General features: G+C 48.6%; 1 protein-coding gene across 4 annotated transcripts in view; it reads right to left on the bottom strand.

The window, feature by feature from the left end:
- The window catches only part of PLXNB1 (plexin B1), a 145,434-nt gene that overhangs the window by 65,090 nt on the left and 62,918 nt on the right, over positions 1-17,426 (bottom strand). For all 4 annotated transcript variants that reach the window (XR_014544855.1, XM_083600282.1, XM_083600281.1 and 1 more), the window contains 2 exons: positions 5,724-5,906; positions 1,111-1,239 (listed from right to left, as the gene is read on the bottom strand). Coding sequence is in view for 3 of the 4 variants with exons in the window: in XM_083600282.1 (XP_083456408.1) it covers positions 1,111-1,239; positions 5,724-5,906 (312 nt within the window). In the remaining variant the exon portion in view is untranslated. The remainder of the gene's footprint in view (positions 1-1,110; positions 1,240-5,723; positions 5,907-17,426) is intronic.

Below are 17,426 nucleotides of genomic sequence, written 5' to 3'. Positions count from 1 at the left end.
ATTGAAAATGGGGGGAAATTGCCCTGACTTGTTGAATTTTTTTGGGGGGGGGGGTGCCTAGAGGCCAACAGCCGCGGGCGTCTAATAGGCTGCCTATCAGCTGTTCCCTCACCGGCAATCGCTGAGCTTTGGGGGGGGGCCAGAGTTGCGCTGTGGGGGGGAAGCGGTGAAGCTTTTTTAAAAATTTCTTTTAGCACTTTTCGCCTTTCCCGCAGGGCCTCCGTATTCTGCTTGCCTCCTGCCACTCTGCCCGCCCTACAGCTGGGAGGGAGGCTGTAGGCAGTCCGTTTTTCCCGTGCGGGCCTTTGCGCGGCTCCATTTGTGTGCGGGCAGCGCAATGTTACACAGGAGGAACGCGGCGATTGAAGTAATACCCCCCCGTGCCTTTAACACCAGTGAAACATTGCGCCTTGTGCTCCTCCTGTGTAACGTTGTGCCGCCTGCACACAAATGGAGCCGTGCGAAGACGCTGCGCAGAAAAAATAGATTGCACGCAGCCTCCCCCACAGCTGTAGGGCAGGCAGAGTGGAAGGAGGCAAGCAGACTAACCAGTCTCCACCCCCATTGTTCTGCCCAGATGCTGAGGTCCAGCGCCGAGGGCCTGCTGTTCCCTCATTGTAAGAAGCAAAGCTACAGGGAACCAGGCAGAGGGCCTTCTTGGTAGTGGCGCCCACCCTGTGGAACACCCTTCCTTCAGATGTCAAAGAGAAAAACAACTACCTGACATTTAGAAGACATCTGAAGGCAGCCCTGTTCAGGGAAGTTTTTAATGGGGAAACCCAGCCAGATGGGCGGGGTACAAATAATATATTATTATTATTATTATTATTATTATTATTATTATTATTATTATTACAAGGCCACATGAGAAAGGCCCAGAGGGGAGAGATATCTTCGATCACTGCAGCCAACTAGAACAGCAGCGCCTTTCCCGCAGGGCATTCTCAGGATCAGAAAAATTAGAGGATTTTAAAAGTATATGTGTCCGCCTCTTGGCTCAGGAAGAGAAAATCGCCAAACAAAATCCCCACCCCACCCCCAGGTGTTCTGTGCCTTGTCCAAAATGGCTGACAGCAGCAATACACAGCAGGGACTTCCACTTGCTCTCACCATAGACTGAGTCATGACATACAGGTGCTTCCTGGGCAGGTCGAAGAGGAGGTCTCCACTCACGGCACTGTTTGGCTGGATCACTAGAGAAGCGTACAGGTTGGCGTCTCCCATTGGTCCCAAGTACACCTGCAAGGCAGCAAATGAAAATGGGGAAAGGTATCAAATTCAAGGGGAGGGAGAGAAGGACGCCATTGTTGCCAGCCTAAGACTCTTTCAGCAGTACAGTGGTACCTCGGGTTAAGAACTTAATTCGTTCTGGAGGTCTGTTCTTAACCTGAAACTGTTCTTAACCTGAAGCACCACTTTAGCTAATGGGGCCTCCCGCTGCCGCCAGAGCACAATTTCTGTTCTCATCCTGAAGCAAAGTTCTTAACCTGAGGTAATATTTCTGGGTTAGCGGAGTCTGTAACCTGAAGCGTCTGTAACCTGAGGTACCACTGTAAATCTATTCCTCGCATTCAGTGAGCAGAAACCCTCATTTAATGTGTCCAGAATAAACCAGGCAAACTGGGTGCCTTCGCTGTCTCTTAAGGCCTTTCTGCACTGCAAGTCAAACCAAGGACCAAACACCATTATTAACTCTAAGCAAAGACCACAAGCTACCAAAAAACAGTATTTTCTCCATGAAGTATTGGGATGAGGGAGAGAAAAAGCTTGACGTCTTGCGCGGGGGGAAATGACTGCTGTTTGCCTCCTCCTGGTGCTCTAAAAGCGTATTCAAGCAGAAGACGGGAGTGGAGAGCTTGCAAAGAAAGGGAACGAAAACAGCGGGGCGCTTCTAAAGTATCAGGCCATTGCATCAGAGGAGAGAAGGGAAAAGGGAAGGGATTGCCTTGCTGGCGTTCGCATTAAATCAGGGTTTCCCAAACTTGGGTCTCCAGCTGCCTTTGGGCTACAACTTCCATCACCCCTAGATAGCAGGACCAGTGTAGTCCAAAAACAGCTAGATGCCCAATTTTGGGAAGCCCTGCATTAAATGAATAAGGCTGAGTGATCCACAATGGAGTCGGGCAACTGTCTCCAAAATATGATGGCAATGCAAACTGAAAAACCCAGGGAAGTTGCTGGTTGGTAGGGAAGTAAGAGGTGACAGGTTATCTCATTCACTCACACACTGGAAGGAACATTGCCTGGAAAGTTAGCAGCTCCTGGTTGTGGCAACTGCCACAAAACCCAGACAAGGAGCTGAAACCCAGGACCACCACCTAGCAAAAGTGCAAAAGGCGGCAACTGGAGCTGGGGCACATCGTGGGGACGGCTGCCACCTGCGCTGACTTTGGAAGAAGGCCACTAGGTGGCACTGAGGCCCAACAGTTGACAGGGAAAAGTTGTGAGCAACCAACATTGCCTTTTTTGAAGGGCAGCTCCCAAATGCCCATTGGGTTGATAGGTCAGGCTAAGTTGGAAAACGGGAAGAGACTGGTAGAGTGTTGATTGTGCAGGTAGGGTCCCTCTGGCTGGGACGGGACGATATGGGACTGGGGGGGCAACTCCCATCTCTAGCGGGGGCGCAATTAGTGCCAGCTCCATCCGTTAAGAGTTTGGGTGTAATCTTCGACACCTCCCTTTCCATGGAGGCGCAGATTGCAGCTATAACAAAGGCGGCATTTTTCCATCTCCGCCAAGCTAAGCAGTTGGCTCCTTACCTCTCTCGCCCTGACCTAGCCACTGTGACCCACGCGACGGTCACCTCCAGACTGGATTATTGTAACTCGCTCTACGTGGGGCTGCCCTTAAGACTGACCCAGAAACTCCAGCGGGTGCAGAATGCTGCAGCGAGACTCCTTACGGGGTCTTCGCTGCGAGATCACATTCATCCGGTGCTATATCAGCTGCACTGGCTCCCGGTGGAGTACAGGATCAGGTTTAAGGTGCTGGTTTTAACCTTTAAAGCCCTATACGGCCTAGGACCCTCGTACCTACGGGACCGCCTCCCCTGGTATGCCCCACAGAGAAACTTACGGTCTTCAAATAAAAACATCTTGAAGGTCCCAGGCCACAGAGAAGTTAGGCTGGCCTCAACCAGAGCCAGGGCTTTTTCGGCTGTGGCTCCGACCTGGTGGAACGCTCTGTCACAAGAGACTAGGGCCCTGCGGGACTTGACATCTTTCCGCAGGGCCTGCAAGACAGAGCTGTTCCACCAGGCCTTTGGCCAGGGCACAGCCTGACTCCCTCCCTCGGCAATCTTCGCGGAGCTCTGGCCCAATGGTGGCCAGTGGCTTGAATTTAATTAATTTTGTAATGAATGATTTTAGAGTGTTGTTTGTGTTGTACTTTTGTACTGTTTTATTGTTGTTAGCCGCCCTGAGCCCGGCTTCGGCTGGGGAGGGCGGGATATAAATAAAATTTATTATTATTATTATTATTGATTTAAGTCAAAAAGGGCAAACCAGGACTGGCATCAGCCCCAGACAGCATGGCCAATGGTCAGGAGTGACGGTGATGGTTTGCTTTATTTCTTAGTTGCTTTTCTTACAACGCAAAGCAGCTTAAATTAAAAACAACAATAAACACCTAAAGGCTAAAGAAAAAGGCAGGGCTACGTGTCCCACCCCACAAAAAAAGAGGACACCAAAGCCTTCAAATTAAGGACCGAAAACTGTAATACGGGGCTTGTAGTGCCACCTCCCACTGGTTTCTCCTTACAGTGAAGATACAAAGAAAAAATTAACCTTCTGGATCAAAGAATGCTAATTTTTATTTTTAAACTTTCAGTGAGATACCCATAAGAAAATCATGGAATCACAGAATTGTAGAGCTGGGACACCAAGGCTCATCTAGTCCAACCCCCCCTGTTCTGAGTTTTTAAAGAATGAAAGTCTTGCTAAAAATGCTGCTTCTGCAGTAATTTGGGCAGACTTCAGTTCCAGGGTTGATGCCCCAGGATACTTCCCACATAGAGGAGAATGAGGCTGAGGAAGAACTGAAGCTCCTTTTTCCAATATGGAACTTTGCCTCCACATCAAGAACATGTGTATTTTGAAAAGTGTGCATAGCAGACTTCTAACTACATCCTGGGTCTGTTCATGCCCCCAAATGAAGCAGATTCCATATTTTTGGCTGCGTGCTCCCCATTTTCTTGAAGTCCAGACACTGGGGCTGGATGCTAAACCTTAGGCATTTTTTAAAAAATGTATCTTAAAAGCAAGTTCTGGACCCTCAGTGCTGTATATAAAAGGTGGGATTCGATAGAGCGATAAGGAGATTGTCCCATCCATGCAAACATTTCTGCTTGCCCAACAGAACCATCTCCCACCCCATCCCCCTGTTCTGGGGGTTCTTCTGACCTTCCAGAGCAGATGTGGTGGAGGTGGGGATCATATGGGGGGAGGAGAGGGGGGGAAGCCCTGTTGCATAAGTGGGGGTCCTTATACTGTCTTCCACTAGTGTAACGCTTTAGCTGAATCCGGCCCAAAGGCTACAGAGCTTGTATGAGTCTGGTGAAGTCGTGGAAGCCAGAAAAGCAGCAGTAAGCAGGATTTCCCAGGGTCAGTAGTGGTGTGTGTTTGTCTATCTATATCTATATCTATATCTATATCTATATCTATATCTATATCCAGTTACAGATAGGTAGCCGTGTTGGTCTGCCATAGTCAAAACAAACAAACAAAAAAATTCCTTCCAGTAGCACCTTAAAGACCAACTAAGTTAGTTCTTGGTATGAGCTTTCGTGTGCATGCACACTTCTTCAGATACACTGTGTATCTGAAGAAGTGTGCATGCACACGAAAGCTCATACCAAGAACTAACTTAGTTGGTCTTTAAGGTGCTACTGGAAGGAATTTTTTTTATATCTATATCTATATCTATATCTATATCTATATCTATATCTATATCTATATAAGTAAAAAGGTAAAGGACCCCTGGACAGTTAAGTCCAGTCAAAGGTGACTATGGGGTTGTGGCGTTCATCTCGCTTTCAGGCTGAGGGAGCTGGTGTTTGTCCACAGACAGCTTTCCGGGTCAAGTGGCCAGCAGGACTAAGCCGCTTCTGGCACAACGGGACACAGTTATGGAAACCAGAGCGCACGGAAACACTGTTTACCTTCCCGCCACAGCGGCACCTATTTATCTACTTGCACTGGTGTGCTTTCGAACTGCTAGGTTGGCAGGAGCTGGGACACAGCAACGGGAGCTCACCCTGTCGCGGGGATTCGAACCGCCAACCTTCCAGATCGGCAAGCCCAAGAGGCTCAGTGGTTTAGACGACAACATCCGCGTCCCTATGTAGAACTTGAGTCTGCATCCCTCCTGCTAGGACCCATCCAACCAACTATATAAAAGAACCAAATAATATTCCCACATATTGTTGAGCTTTCCACAATTTGTAGAGGTTGCAAAATTCAGCTCCCCTGCCCCGATCCAATTTGCAGTGCATCTGAGCACACACAGCCCTGCCTGTAGCAGCACGTACCACATTACGTAATAAACACTTTTCCTGATCTGCAGATCAATCTTCGTTGAGACAAGATATGTGGTGCAAACCTTGCCTTGCACATTTGAAGCACACACCACACGACTCTGCTTAATAATAATGGGGCACCCAGAATTAGTGACGGCCCCATGAGGCGCCACCCCTCCTTCCCACGCCAGGCCCACCTTGCTCCTACCTTGTGCAGGCAACCTTTGCTGTCTCCCAGGAAGATGACAGTGTGCCCATCTTCAATGCTGACGGCCACAGCGGTCAGGCGGGCGTCCGGCTTTTCCAAGATGGGCTCTGCTTCAAGTGGCACACGGCTGGCCATTGGACTGGGGGTGTGGTCTGAGCCACAAGGGTAGGCATCCAAAGTATCCTTTTTTGGGGAGAGGGAGAGAAAGAAGATAAGAATAAAGCTATTCCAAGCCAGCCAACATTTGGGAGGTCGGTTGCAATAATCTGATATAAACCACAAATACGTAAAGTGTTGGAACAGAAGAACTTGGGAACAGCAGAGGGTCTGCTGGGATCTACTGGTAGATCGACTGAAGATTTGCACGAGAATAGGCACAACTTGCAAGGGACGCGGGTGGCGCTGTGGGTTAAACCACAGAGCCTAGGACTTCCCGATCGGAAGGTCGTGGTTCGAATCCCCGTGACGGGGTGAGCTCCTGTTGCTCGGTCCCTGCTCCTGCCAACCTAGCAGTTCGAAAGCACGTCAGAGTGCAAGTAGATAAATAGTACCGCTCCGGCGGAAAGGTAAACGGCGTTTCCGCGCGCTGCTCTGGTTCGCCAGAAGCAGCTTAGTGATGCTGGCCACATGACCCGGAAGCTGTACGTCGGCTCCCTCAGCCAATAAAGCGAGATGAGTGCCGCAACCCCAGAGTTGGCCACGACTGGACCGTCCCTTTACCTTTACCTATGCACAACTTGCAGACTTAATATATAGAATAAGAGAATAAGAACCTACGTTTAGAGAAGATTGGAAAACGTTGATTGAATATGTATGGCAAATAATTGGACATTGGAATATGTCTATTGAAGATATGGAGGAAAATTGTGTTTATTTGAAAACGCTGGCAGCATTAAGATAAATTCAACACTGTAAACAAGTTTTGATGGATGCAATAATGGAATACCGAACGGCATAGTTTTTGTAAAATATGCAGAGATTTATGATATGTAAAAAGAACCATGGAAAGAGAAGAAGGGAGGTCATTGATATCTTAAGGATGTAAAATGAGTATTTTAAATTGTAAAACAGAAAATTGAAAAGAGAGAGAGATATTTGCACTAGATCAGCAAACATTAGAATCCCAATGGTTTAACAACAGCAATAACGAAAAGCCCTAGCACAATTCCTGGTGCGCAGTAATTCAGGTGTAGATTTGTCCTTTCATATTCAGCCCAGGTGAGTATAGAGTTGATAAGGTTAAGTGGCTCCAACCCAGGAGGGTCACTGCTTTGACCCTAGCTCAGAGTTGTTTGACCGTGGAGCTCCAGTAAAAAAAAAAAGGAAAACCGATCCCACGAGCCCAGAATCTGCCATTACTGAATATGGTGCTAGGAAAACAGGACTTTATGAAACTCAGAAAGGTGGCGAAACAATTTGCATGGTGGAATGTAAGAACATAGGAAGAGGGCAGCCGGATCATGTCAATGGCCCCTCTAGTCCAGCATCCTCTTCTCACCGTAGCCAACCAGATGCAGGAACCGAGTGGAAGAGCACTGTATCCTCTTGCCGCTTCTGGGAACATTACTGCAACCACGGAGGCAGAGCATAGCCCTTGTGGCAATAGCCACTGATAGCCTGCTATCCTTCACGAATTTGCCTAATCCTCTTTTAAAGCCACCCATCCAAGTTGATGGCCAACACTGTCTCCAGTGGGAGAGAGTTCCATAGTTTAACCAAGTGCTGCATAAATAAATACTTTATTTTGTCCCTCCTGAATCTTCTAACATTCAGCTTCACCGGGTGTCCACGAGCACATTTCCTCCTTGCATGCACACACATGCTCTCTCCACCCCAATATTGATGGTGTCAGAATTCAAACCCAGTCCAGTTCCTAAATCTAGACCTGGCTTTCCCAACCTGGTACCCTCCAGATGTTTGCGACTACATTTCCCATCATTTCTCATCAGCCCAGTGCTGCTGTCTAAGATGTCTGGATTGCACTAGATTTGGGAAAGCTGTTCCAGGGCTTAAGGGCGAGCCTGCAGGAAGGAACCAGCCAGTTTGCCATCTTCAAGCTCTGGCCAAGGGAAAGAATGACAAGAGAAAAAGCCTGGCCAGCAAAGGAGCCTCTTCTGTGAGCCAGTGTGGTGCAGTGGTTAAGAGCGGTAGTCTCGTAATCTGGGGAACCGGGTTCGCTTCTCCGCTCCTCCACATGCAGCTGCTGGGTGACCTTGGGCCAGTCACACTTCTCTGAAGTCTCTCAGCCCCACTCACCTCCCAGAGTGTTCGTTGTGGGGGAAGAAGGGAAAGGAGAATGTTAGCCGCTTTGAGACTCCTTCGGGTAGTGATAAAGCGGATATCAAATCCAAACTCCTCCTCCTCTTCTTCTTCTTCTTCGACATCAATAGACTGAAGCAGATACAGTGGTACCTCTGGATGTGAACGGGATCCGTTCCGGAGCCCCATTCGCATCCTGAAGCAAACGCAACCCGCGTCTGCGGGTCACGGTTCACCGCTTCCGCGCATGCGCGTGACGTCATTTTGAGCGTCTGCGCAAGCGGTGAAACACAGAAGTAATGTGCTCCGTTACTTCCCGCGGAGCGCAACCTGAAAACGCTCAACCCGAAGCTACTCCAACCCGAGGTATGACTGTATTGCAAAGAAAAAGAGAGTGTGATCTTTCCAGTTCAGGTTTTTGTTCCTCGGTCTCCGGGCAACAAGGGGACTCAGTTTGTTGCTGCTTCCTCCTGCAACCTGGCAGAAGCTAATTCTTCCGACGAGAAGCCAGCTTGTACCACAATGAACCCAACAACATGATGTCAGAAGTACAGTTTGTGCCCAACATTATGTCCTGCTCTGACAGATATTCTACCTCTGGGCTTCAAGCACTAAGGTTAATAGGAAGCTTCCTAAGACCAGATGGGGCTCTTTGGCAACTAGCTGAGCATTGTAAATTACGGCTGGCGGCAGCTCTCTGGGGATCTCAGGCAGAGATCTATCACATCACTTGCTAAGAAAACCTTTTTAAAAAGGGGGGGGGGAAGATGCCAGGAATTGAACCTGCAACCTTCTGCTTGCAAAACTATGAGTCACTGAGCTGCAGTCCCTCCCCCCAACAACTTTACACTGTACTAATATACCCTTTAATGCTAACAATACTATTTGGGAAAATGTTTTGCAACTCCTTCCAACCCAACCGTTGCTCTGCTCTTCTCCAATTCGGCCACCTTTAGAACAGGACACGCCTGCCTAATTGCCAATCATTTGCACATAAGAGAGACTAGTTTTCAAGCTGTGGACCTCCAGATTAAGAACAGGCACATCTGTCAATTTGGACTCTCTCAATCAACTTCTCTTTCCAATCCTAAATTCACTCCTCCACATTTTGAAGCAATTTGCCGCCCCCCCCAAAAAACAACAACAACAACAGTTTTCTAAAAAGAATCCTCACGAAACTTCATCAGCATTTGGGTGCAAATTTCTCCTAAAGAACACAATTTCATACGCAGCTTAACACATTTTGGCAAGCCAATTTTTTCCTTAGTACGATAATTAAAAAAACCTTAAACCAATCTTCATTTTTGTGCACACTTCATTAAGGTATGCATTTTTATGCAGACACCGGTGGGAGAACTGCATTGCAACGTTCAGGCAGGTGTGACTTTGGATGTGTGTGTTTCACTTCACTTAGTGCTTGGGGAAACTGCCATGCAAATTATTCCTTTTCAGCTCTCCCTCCGGGAGGTGCTGTTTGCTGCAAACACAGAGAATTGGGGGGGGGGAGAGGGGCAAATAACAGCTGCAGAGACAACATTTCTGTAGAAAGCAGCCCAGGGAGGACAGGGTTAAACTTCTCTCCACTCCCCCTTAGGCAGCGGAATCCCAGGTGCCCCCACCACTGCTGGGGAAGTGAGGACAAGCAGTGGCAGCCGTTTCCAGGTTCCAGAAAGATTTTTTAAAGCTATGCATGCTTTTTCTTTTTTTAAAAAAAGGATGCTTAAAAGTATCGTACAGGCATCTTTAAGGAATCCCTGTCGCCCAAATTACACACACACATCTGTCTGCAGAACCTCACACCACAACCCTCCACAGTGAGCCAAGCCAAACGATTTCCAGTGGAAGGGACCAAGTTGAATTTTCTGTCTAGTGTCTGGATTTTCTGGCCCTCCCCTGCATGTCGAAAATAGACTCAAAGGCGAGCTTGCGGAATTTGCTGGGGAGCCGGTTTCCAGAGCTAACCTGTGCGGGAGGGGAGGCTCGCTTGCAAAGCGAGCACAGAATTAGCATTATATGCCTCGGAAGAATGCAAGCAGAACGGGCCACGGTGAGAAACCAGCCAAGCTCAAACTGCCTCCGGAGAGGTATGTGTGTATATATGGGGGAAACCGACAGGCATTTCATTTTGTAAGCTGAACGGAGTGATTTGGCAACTGGCACAACAAAACATGCACAGCCCAATATGAGCTTTTTAATGGCAAGCCCCTTCCCAGGGCTGAATGGCCAAGGTTGACGTTCACACGCCACAGGATAAACACGCCATTAAACAAGGTCTGTGTTCCACACATGCCACCTTTGCGTTCTAAACTATGCAGCTGAAGCCACAGAACGCAGAGCCAGAAAACTCTGGAGATTCATGGTTTGCCCTCCAGTCCCAGAGGCCTTCTTCCCCTCCTTGCTTGGCTATTTATTTTGATATTAAATTCCATTTATAATGGCATTCACCCCTCACCCCTCCTCCCAGTCAGGCATGTTGCACATTTAAGCTGTTTGCAAAAAAAATGAGGAGTTTGTGCTTCTGCTAAGGAAGGTCCAAGGGTCACACAGAAGGGAAAGCTACGAAAAAGGGGTGTTCGGATTATCTGCTGGTTTGTCTCTTTTTTTTTCCAGTTTGAGAGGAGCGAACTGGGAAATGACAGTTCACGCAGGCAACTTGGAGATCTGAATATGCTTTCAATGGGACCAAGTGTGTTGCTACTACAAACCGGCTTTGAATTTGTCTGTGGGGCCAGGAAAACGAGTAAAATTAAAAAGCTGAAAAAGATCCCAGCCAACAGGTTGCATAGGACAAATCGAGACTTTTGCCTGAGCTAAACGGACGGGGCAGACTTTCAGGAACATTTCCAAGTTCTTCGAAAGGCGCCTGTTTTATGTGGTTCTTGCGAGGGCGCTGAAAGTCATGGAAACATTAGTACAGTGGTACCTCGGGTTACATACACTTCAGGTTACATACACTTCAGGTTGCAGACTCCGCTAACCCAGAAATAGTACCTCGGGTTAAGAACTTTACTTCAGAATGAGAACAGAAATCGTGCTCCGGCGGTGAGGTGGCACCGGGAGGCCCCATTATCTAAAGTGGTGCTTCAGGTTAAGAACAGTTTCAGGTTAAGAACGGACCTCCGGAACGAATTAAGTTCTTAACCCGAGGTACCACTGTAAGGGCGATGGTGGAAAGGGAACACATCCTTGTTGCCTCAGCAGCTGGCAGTGGGGGCTCCTTTTAGACTCGGGGCTTCATGGTTTTATCGGCATAATGTGCATTACTTGGCCCGCAAGGGCCCTAGCTCAGTGGAAGAGCATCTGCCTTGGATATAGAAGGTCACAGGTTCAATCCCCGGTAGGGCTGGGAGAGATTCCTTGCCAAAACTCTTGAGAGCCTCTGAGTGAGATGGACCAATGATCTGAGTCGATATAGAGCACCTTCCTTTGTCCCCGTGACAATACCCTGCAGTGTTTTGGTGGTGGAGGGGACGGCCGATTCTCATTCTGCTGAATAGGGACTCCTGACTTCCCAAAGTCCTGCCCTGATGGGAGTGGCTCCCTATTTTGCAGCGTTCAAACCATGAAACTGCTGTAGGCTGGATCTAGGCTGGATCTAGACACATCAAAAAAGCGTTTCAGGAAAACACGTTGTTAAACTTCATAAAGGGAAATCACGTTGGCAAAAGCCAGGACTCCACAGCGCCATCTGGTGTCACAGTGTCAATAGCGCTTATAAAGCGCTGCTGCTACTTCTTCTTCTTCATCTTCTTCTTCTTTGGTGATCACTCATAGCCAAGTAAGATTGTCTTCCATAAACATGGTTTAACAATCAGTCTGTAAGTGGCTGTGGAGGCCAATTCTGGATCCACACATCCTTCCACAGTGGGGACATTGGTTTCTGGGTGGGAGTTGATCAAGGTGTGGATTTGCCAAGCGTGCCTTCCTCTTAGCACATTTCTCCCTTTCTCCCTGAGTTTGAGCGTCTTCAAAGCCCATGACACCTTTGGTAAAGGCTGTTCTCCAATTGTAGCGCTCACAGCCAAGTGTTTCCCAATTGCTGGTGTTTATATTACATTTTTTTATGTAGCAGTGTCAAGCAGGAGAAAAAAACATGCGAGGCTTCTCCCAGGAGTACATCTGGATGCACATTGGAATATGGATTCGAGCACATGATGTGGACCAAAGGAAAGCAGAATAATGCATTATTTGTCAACATGTAACAGTGCAGAGGTCAGCAAACTTTTTCAGCAGGGGCCGATCCACTGTCCCTCAGATCTTGTGGGGGCTGGACTATTTTTTTTGGGGGGGGGGTAAATGAATGAATTCCTATGCCTCACAAATAACCCAGAGAAGCATTTTAAATGAAAGAACACATTCTACTCATGTAAAAACACGTTGATTCCCGGACTGTCCACTGGCTGGATTTAGAAGGTGAGTGGGCCGGCTCCGGCTCCCGGGCCTTAGTTTGTCTACCCATGTGCTACATGCTGGAAGATTCAAATGAAAGTACAGTGGTACCTCAGGTTAAGAACTTAATTCATTCTGGAGGTCTGTTCTTAACCTGAAACTGTTCTTAACCTGAAGCACCACTTGCCTCCCGCTGCTGCTGCTGCCGCAGCACCATTTCTGTTCTCATCCTGAAGCAAAGTTCTTAACCTGAGGTACTATTTCTGGGTTAGCGGAGTCTGTAACCTGAAGCATATGTAACCCGAGGTACCACTGTACTTCTTCTCGCGGTGTATATTTAAATTGTGGAATTCACTCCCACAAGGAGCAGGGATGGCCACCAACTTGGACGGCTTTAAAGGATTAGACAAAAATCCTTGGAGGATCGGGCTGTATCAGTGGCTAACAACTCTCATGGATCTGTTCTATCTCCACTGTCAGAGGCCACAATGGTTCTGAATACCAGTTTCTGGAATCCTCAGGAGCGGAAAGCGCTGCTGTTCCCTGGCCGTTTTTGCAGGCTGCCACAGGCAACTGGTTGACCGCTCTGAGGATGGGAGGCTGGACCCGATGGACCAGGAGGCTCCTCTTATGTGTTTACGTTCATTCTGAGGATGGTTTGGAAGCTGCCGCTGGTTCTGAATAAGGCTACTAGACTTAATAATAATAATAATAATAATAATAATAATAATAATAATAATTTATTATTTATACCCCGCCCATCTGGCTGGGCCTCCCCAGCCACTCTGGGCGGCTTCCATAAAAACCAAAAATACAGTAAAATATCACACATTAAAAACTTCCCTGAACAGGGCTGCCTTAAGATGTCTTCTGAATGTCAGGTAGTTGTTTATCGCTTTGACATCTGCTGGAAGGGCGTTCCACAGGGCGGGCGCCACTACCGAGAAGGCCCTCTGCCTGGTTCCCTGTAGCTTTGCTTCTCGCAATGAGGGGACCGCCAGAAGGCCCTCGGCGCTGGACCTCAGCGTCCGGGCAGAATGATGGGGGTGGAGACGCTCCTTCAGGTATACTGGACCGAGGCCGTTTAGGGCTTTAAAGGTCAGCACCAACACTTTGAATTGTGCTCGGAAACGTACTGGGAGCCAACGTAGGTCTTTCAAGACCGGTGTTATATGGTCTCGGCGGCCGCCCCCAGTCACCAGTCTAGCTGCCGCATTCTGGATTAGTTGTAGTTTCCGAGTCACCTTCAAAGGTAGCCCCACATAGAGCGCATTGCAGTAGTCCAAGCGGGAGATAACCAGAGCATGCACCACTCTGGCGAGACAGTCCGCAGGCAGATAGGGTCTCAGCCTACGTACCAGATGGAGCTGGTAAACAGCTGCCCTAGACACAGATTTGACCTGTGCCTCCATGGACAGCTGTGAGTCCAAAATGACAAGCATACAGTGGTACCTCAGGTTAAGTACTTAATTCGTTCTGGAGGTCCGTACTTAACCTGAAACTGTTCTTAACTTGAGGTAACACTTTAGCTAATGGGGCCTCCTGCTGCTGCCGCGCCACCAGAGCACGATTTCTGTTCTCATCCTGAAGCAAAGTTCTTAACCTGAAGCACTATTTCTGGGTTAGCGGAGTCTGTAACCTGAAGCGTATGTAACCTGAGGTACCACTGTATTGCACTTCTGCATTCTCTCTCTTTTGGGGTCCGATTCAAAAGAAGCCGCCCTATACCAAACCTCTTAAATAATAAGGCAGCTTCCTAAGCTCCTGCAAAAGCTTATTAACCCCACCCCCCCAAAAAAAAACCTGAGAAAAGAAGCCATGCTGAAAAGCTCCTCACTTTTACAGGGCTGCCATTCAGGACAAACTTCCCGTTTTATTTCCCCCCAGTAGATGATCTACAAGTCTCCCATAAAAATACATTCGGTGCCTCCTTTGCAATGGAAACCACAAAGTACAGACAGAGGCCTTCTCTCTCCAGTTGCCCTCCAGACAGAGCTGGCCCAAGATTTTGTAGTTCTTGTTAGGGATCTTCCTATGCAAATTGAAACTTCTCTGGGTTGTTGTTGTTTTTTTTGGGGGGGGGGTCTTACAGCAATGCCCAAGGTCAACAGGCATGCTATCTTTCTCTCTCACGTATTTTTTTACTTCCTTCCCTTGACAAGGGTGCCTATCGATGCCTCTGGGCAGCGGAAAGAGATTACAAGGCTCTTGAAAACAAGGGATATAAGGCTTGCCAGCTTTCGAATTGGCCCCTGGAGCCAGGCTTTTAACACTTCTTTGATCTGAAGCAATTAGCAGGTGACTGGGCTTATCTGGGTGCCCTTATCTCTGTCCCTTTCACCAGGTGTTGGCTGGTAACTCTGCATTCCAAAGCTGCTGTCTGAGTCGCAAGAGCAGGTCCACAACAACAAAGAGAGGCCTGTGTCCCCTTAAAGAGTAAGAGCCACAAATAGATCGGTTAAGTTTTTAATGTGCCAGAGGAGTCAGGAGTGTGGGTGTTGCGCTGAAACAGACACAGCACCAGGCTCCTGTGTCCCCGTCCCCACCCCACCCACAGGCCCCATCTATTGACAACCCCAGGGGAAAACTATTATAAGACAAACTTCTAAGCAGTCCTATGGTTTTCCAAAGCAACTATGGTACAGTGGTACCTCAGGTTAAGAACTTAATTCGTTCTGGAGGTCCGTTCTTAACCTGAAACTGTTCTTAACCTGAAGCATCACTTTAGCTAATGGGGCCTCCTGCTGCCGCCGTGCCGCTGCTGCGAGATTTCTGTTCTCATCCTGAAGCAAAGTTCTTAACCCGAGGTACTATTTCTGGGTTAGCGGAGTCTGTAACCCAAAGCGTCTGCAACCTGAAGTGTCTGTAACCCAAGGTACCACTGTACTCTATTCCAAACTTAAATATGGAAATCATAATGCTGGTGGTCAACAAAAGAGGTTTAAAGACTATCTCAAGGCAAATCTTTTTTAAAATGTAGTATAAACACCAACAATTGGGAAACATTGGCCTGCGAGCGCTCCAGTTGGAGAACAAACAATTGGAGAACAGGTGTCATGGGCTTTGAAGACACTAAACTCAGGACGCAAGGGAAAAACTTGCTAAGAGGAAGGCACGCGTGGCAAATCCACATCGTGATCAACTCCCACCAGGAAACCAATGTCCCCACTGTGGAAGGACGTGTGGATCCAGAACTGGCCTCCACAGTCACTTACGGACTCACTGTTAAAACCGTGTTTATGGAAAACAATCTTACTTGGCTACGAGTGATCGCCAAAGAAGAAAAGAAGAAGAAATGCCCTTTTCCCAAAGGGAAGGTGCTCCCTCACTCTCCATGGAACTAGGCTAGTTCACACATTTCGCTGAATATGGGTGTAAGCTCCCTCAACACATGCGGTGTTAGAAATTTCCCAGTTTTTGTGACTGGCGCAGTTCCAATTGCGATTGCATGGAGATCTCTGGGTGCAAGGTTGGCAACTGATGTCTCCATCTCCATCGTTCTGCCCAGACACCGAGGTCCAGTGCCGAGGGCCTTCTGGTGGTTACCTCACTGCGAGAAGCCAAGTTACAAGGAACCAGGCAGAGGGCCTTCTCGGTAGTGGCACCCGCCCTGTGGAACACCCTCCCACCAGATGTCAAGGAAATAAACAACAGACTTTTAGAAGACACCTGAAGGCAGCCCTGTTTGGAGAAGCTTTTAATGCTTGATGTTTTATTGTGTTTTTAATATTCTGTTGGGAGCCGCCCAGAGTGGCTGGGGAAACCCAGCCAGATGGGCGGGGTATAAATAAATTGTTGTTGTTGTTGTTGTTGTTGTTGTTATCTGGCTGGGCTCTCCAGCTTTCTTAAGCAGGTAAGCAGAGTGAATGGTTCACCTTCCTCCTCCAGTTAATCGCTACAATGACCCAGTGAGGTAAGGTTAAGAGGCTGTGACTGGCCCAAGTTCATCCAGTGGGGATTGACTGAGTGGAGATTTGAACCCGGATCTCCCAGGTCCTAGTCCGACACTCTGACCGCTACACCACACTGGCTTCCTAGAGTACTTCTGTTATGGGGCTGCTATATAAATTAAGTAGGGAAATATATATGGGGAAAGCAAAATGTCACTTAGAAAAGGGTCTGAAATATTTTCCTTGAAGCTTGAATTTTTGTTCTGGATTATTTTATTTGATGTTTTAATGTGCTGTAAACGGCTTTGAGAGTTTTTTCTTTAAAATACAGTGGTGCCTCGCAAGACGAAATTAATTCGTTCCACAAGTTTTTTCTTCTTGCGAGTTTTTCGTCTTGCGAAGCACGGTTTCCCATAGGAATGCATTGAAAATCAATTAATGCGTTCCTATTGAGACCGCCCTCAGACCAGGTCCGGGGACAGTCTGTCCCCGGACCTCTTCTGAAGGCTGGCGGGGGGAGAAGGACTTTTCTCCCCACCGCCAGCCTTCAGAACAGCCTTCTGAAGGCTGGCGGTGGGAAGAAAAGCCCTTCTCCCGCCGCCAGCCTTCAGAAGAGTTCCCCCAGGGCTGCCTAGGCTGCGGATAGCAGCCTGCTGCCCCGCGCGAGGGGCGCTCTGCTTCAGAGCGCCCCTCGCGCCGGGCAGACATTCGCAGCTTGGGGAGCTCTGCAGGAGTTCCCTTAAGCAGAGCGCCCCTGGCGCGGGGCAGCAGGCTGCTATCCACAGCTTGGAGAGCCCTGCGGGGAACTCCTGCAGGGCTCCCCAAGCTGCGAATGTCTGCCCCGCCCGAGGGGCGCTCTGAAGCAGAGCGCCCCTCGCGCGGGGCAGCAGGCTGCTATCCGCAGCCTAGGCAGCCCTGGGGGAACTCTTCTGAAGGCTGGCGGCGGGAGAAGGGCTTTTTTTCCCACCGCCAGCCTTCAGAACAGCCTTCTGAATGTTGGCGGTGGGGAGGAAAACCTTCCTCCCACCGCAAGCCTTCAGGACAGGTCCGAGAACAGAGGAGAAGGCGCGCTGCGCTTCCCCGCTGTCCCCGGAGATTTCCCTATGGGCTTTCGTCTTGCGAAGCAAGCCCATAGGGAAATTCGTCTTGCGAAGCCGCTAAAAAA

The sequence above is a fragment of the Podarcis filfolensis genome (assembly GCF_964270895.1).
Source record: "Podarcis filfolensis genome assembly, chromosome: 2".
Taxonomy (NCBI): Eukaryota; Metazoa; Chordata; class Lepidosauria; order Squamata; family Lacertidae; genus Podarcis; species Podarcis filfolensis.
The sequence above is the reverse complement of the archived record's forward strand: the minus strand, read 5'-3'. Positions and strand labels throughout refer to the sequence as shown.